General features: G+C 55.9%; 1 protein-coding gene across 1 annotated transcript in view; it reads left to right on the forward strand.

Moving 5' to 3' along the window:
- The first annotated feature begins 265 nt into the window (after positions 1 to 265).
- Positions 266 to 3,871, forward strand: part of GPD1 (glycerol-3-phosphate dehydrogenase 1) — a 7,150-nt gene continuing 3,544 nt past the window's right edge. The window contains exons 1-5 of the mRNA XM_019662285.1: positions 266 to 527; positions 1,037 to 1,214; positions 2,009 to 2,149; positions 2,743 to 2,881; positions 3,104 to 3,216. Coding sequence (XP_019517830.1) covers positions 421 to 527; positions 1,037 to 1,214; positions 2,009 to 2,149; positions 2,743 to 2,881; positions 3,104 to 3,216 — 678 coding nt within the window. The 5' untranslated portion in view covers positions 266 to 420. The remainder of the gene's footprint in view (positions 528 to 1,036; positions 1,215 to 2,008; positions 2,150 to 2,742; positions 2,882 to 3,103; positions 3,217 to 3,871) is intronic.

The following is a 3,871-nucleotide window of genomic DNA, read 5'->3' on the forward strand; positions in this document are numbered from 1 at the left end:
AGCAGTTTGGGGGGTCCTAGGAGGATATGGAAGGCATATACTTTGGAAAAGAAAGCATTCCTGTATCTGCTACCAGGGCTGCATACAAGTTATTTCAGCGCTGGGAAACAGAAGGGAGTGAGGGGGCTGGTCACTTGCTTATCTGGGCTATTTCTTGGCAGATCTCAAAATGAGACCATTGCAGGAGGGGTGGGGGAGGGGGGGACTGGGCTGAGGCCAAGGAAAGAAGCTCGCCAGCACCGTCAGCTGGCAAACCTAAGAGGAAGAGTGGGGCCTGGTCTCTGCCCCAGTCCTGTTCCCCACCTGTCTCTTTTCTCCCATTTCCCTGGCTCTGCCAGACTGTGTCCCTGGGCACCCGCCTCCCCACCCACCCCTGGAGGGCGGGGCTTGGCTGCACCCACGTGTGGTGGAGTTAGTTATATGCTCCTAGTCGGCAGAGGAGCTGGAGAGTGTGGCACCGAGCGGCTCAGGCAGAAAAGCGGCACCATGGCCAGCAAGAAAGTCTGCATTGTAGGCTCAGGCAACTGGTAAGCGGCTGTCAGGGGACATGAGGGGGAAAGGGTGGTTCCCCCAAGTACACAGGGGGCGAGGGAGGGAGGCTTGGTGGGCAGGAGGCAGGCAGTGGGTAGGCAATACCCTCTGGTTCCTCTTCTACCCCTGCTGCTATCTTCTGTGCCTGACCCCGAAAGACAGATGGTGCCCAAACCTCTCCTGGCCCCTGCCTGCCCTGGCAGCTGCACCTGTTCATCACAGGAAAGGAGCCTCCAGCGTGCTCCCTGCCCCAAAAGCTGCTTGGGTTTGGGGGAGTGGGGAGACCAAACACCTGGCGCCCTTCTCCAGCATCAAAGTGTGAGGCAGACTGAGTCTCACTAGGGACACACTGTCATGGGTGGGGGTGGGGGTGACAAGGAAGGTAGCTAGTAAACAATCTGGTGGGCTGCTGCAATATCCTGAGGTGGAACACTGCCCCCTCCCCTGCCACTGTTCCTCCTTCACGCCCCCACTCCTTCACTTTCTGTGCTCCCCCTCTTGCCAGGGGCTCAGCCATCGCCAAGATTGTGGGTGGCAATGCAGCCCAGCTGGCACGCTTTGACCCACGGGTGACCATGTGGGTGTTTGAGGAAGACGTCGGGGGCAGAAAGCTAACAGAGATCATCAACACACAGCATGAAAATGTCAAATACCTGCCAGGGCACAAGCTGCCCCCCAATGTGGTGAGCCCCGATACCCTGCCAGAAAGGGAGAGGAAAGTGGAGGGGTGTTCCGGCTGGGGGGAGGGGGGGGAGTACTTCAGGTGCCACCTGGACTTGGGAAGTGTGTCAGGAGGGCTGATCCAGGCACAGGAAACTCTAATGCACAGCCTCCAAAGGGCACTTACTGGAACTGAGGACCTAAATACCCACCACACACCCACTTATGGGCTCCCAGGCTTTTAAGGGAGGGAAAGGAAGGTGGTTTCCATGGCAACCAAAGACAGGTTCTCAGGCTCCCAGACCTGGGGTCCAGGTGGTGCCCGCCTGCAGGCTCTAACTTTGTTACTCATTCACTGGGTTATTAGCAGACTAGAAGCTGCTCCTTGGACTTCAGGTCTTTGATCAAATCCATGTGGCTTGCTCCCTACAGCAGAGAAGACAGCAGGAATACTGGGGCTCTCCCTTCCCAGTTAGGGCCCTTGAGGAGGAGGGTGATGAAATTACTTGGCCTCTTTCTTCTGCCAAGCCCAGGCTTCCTTCGGCCTCCCAAACTGTCCCCCAGCCAAGGGCTAGGAGAGTGCTGGAGGAGGTTGCCAGGAGTCAAGAGCCCAGGACAGCTGGAGCTGAGAGGGAGTGATGGCTAGGGGGAAGGAATAGTGTCTTATTCCTCCAAATTCAGCCCTTGCAGATTCAGTCCCCAAACTGCCCTTCCCCCGCGCCCCAGCCTCACTCTTTGGATTTTAGATCTCCTGAGTGGGGTTTCAGAGGGGCTGGGAGAAGTCTGACAGGCCCATAAGCACTTGTCACCCCCATAGGTGGCTGTCCCAGATGTGGTTCAAGCTGCAGCAGATGCTGACATCCTGATTTTTGTGGTGCCCCATCAGTTTATCGGCAAGATCTGTGATCAGCTCAAGGGCCACCTGAAGGCAAACACCATTGGGATATCTCTCATTAAGGTGCCAGGGACACCATGTGGGTTGGGGTGCAGCTATCTGTTGTGGGGTTCAGGGTGGGGGAAGTGAGGAGAAGAGAAAGTGGCAAAAGTAGGCCAGGAGTTTTCTAGAGAGGGGAAAGGAGCTGGCTTTAGGGAGACCTGAGAAACAGTCAGATGCTGGGGGCCGTTGATTGGAGAATAGATAAGAGATCAGCTTGGAGGCAGATGTTTTGGGGAGTTTAGGAGGTGTACAAGGGATGCTTGGGGGGTATGAGAAACAGGCCGGTTAGAGGAGTGTGAAAGAGAAGTTGGTCTGGAGCAATGGCTGGGATGGCAGCTGGTTTGGGGTGCTCAGGAATGGGTTGTTTAGGGATATGGAGGGGATACACTGCCTTGGAGAGGTAGATTGATTGAGGGTATGTGGAAGGAGTTTTCAGATGGATTCATTTTCACATGCCCTCTACCCTCCTGACAGCAAACTTTGGCTGGGTTGGAATGGGACAGGACCTTTGGGGACACTGATGCAGTGTGGGCTTGGAAGGGGCAGGATTTCTGGGTGGGAAGCCCTCAGTTGGGCATAAAGGGTACCTGGCCTGAGCTCCATCCTGTGCCCAGGGGGTAGACGAGGGCCCCAACGGGCTGAAGCTCATCTCTGAAGTGATTGGGGAGCACCTTGGCATCTCCATGAGTGTGCTGATGGGGGCCAACATTGCCAACGAGGTGGCTGATGAGAAGTTCTGTGAGACAACCATTGGTAAGAGCTCCCCTCCCCCATACCAATGCAGCTCCAGTTACATTTCCTCCCCATACTCCCTCCCCACCCCATTTAGCCATCTCTCTTAAGGAAGAAGACAGAAGCATCAGAGGTGAGGGAGGGTTGGGACACCCCAGGGAAAGGGTCACAGGTCCCACTTAGGGCAAGTGTGGGAAGAAGAGTCAAGAGGCCCCCTTAAAGCCTTGCCCCTCCCCACTTTAGGCTGCAAGGACCTGGCCCAGGGACAGCTTCTGAAAGAGCTGATGCAGACACCAAATTTCCGCATCACGGTGGTGCAAGAGGTGGACACAGTAGAGATCTGTGGGGCCTTAAAGGTGAGAGGGGTGCACAGGCAGCTATGGGGTAGGGAGAAGGTCCTGAAGGAGGGAGGGCCTGGCTTAGCTATACAAGGTTACTGGTACTTCAGGTTCTCACTCATGGGCAGTTGCTTCTGTTGCCCACCAAGTCCTGTACACACAGGAAGAGCTGCAGAAGCAAGGCCAGGGTCATTCAGTGATTCAGGCTTGATGATTATTCACCGCCAGACATTGGACCCCCTTCTTCTTTCCTCCCTATAGCCTCTTGCGGGACATCCCTATCCTTGGTTCCAGGGGGTGGTCCAGGGGGAAGAGGAGATGCCCTGGGGGAGCACCCAGGCTAATGGGAGACAAGACATCCAGGACGCCCAGACAAATTGATGGCCAGAACTCTGGATCCTGGCAGAGCTGTGGGCATCAGGAATAGGCATGGATAGGAGGGCCAGCTGGGCAGAAGACTGGTTTTCAGTAAATGTCCGCAAGGATGGAGTACAGAGCAGTGTTGAGGAGCCGGAAAGCACAAGCCCAGGCTAAAAGAAGGGGGTACTGCAAGTGGGAAAACCAAGAGGTAGAAATAGTTGAGGAGCCCATCCATTGTACTTCACTTATTCAGTGGGCATGTCATGGCTGATGGAAGGAGCAGGAGGCAGGTGCTGAGGGCTGGGGGGGGGGG

This window comes from Hipposideros armiger, unplaced genomic scaffold (assembly GCF_001890085.2).
Source record: "Hipposideros armiger isolate ML-2016 unplaced genomic scaffold, ASM189008v1 scaffold_371, whole genome shotgun sequence".
Classification (NCBI taxonomy): domain Eukaryota; kingdom Metazoa; phylum Chordata; class Mammalia; order Chiroptera; family Hipposideridae; genus Hipposideros; species Hipposideros armiger.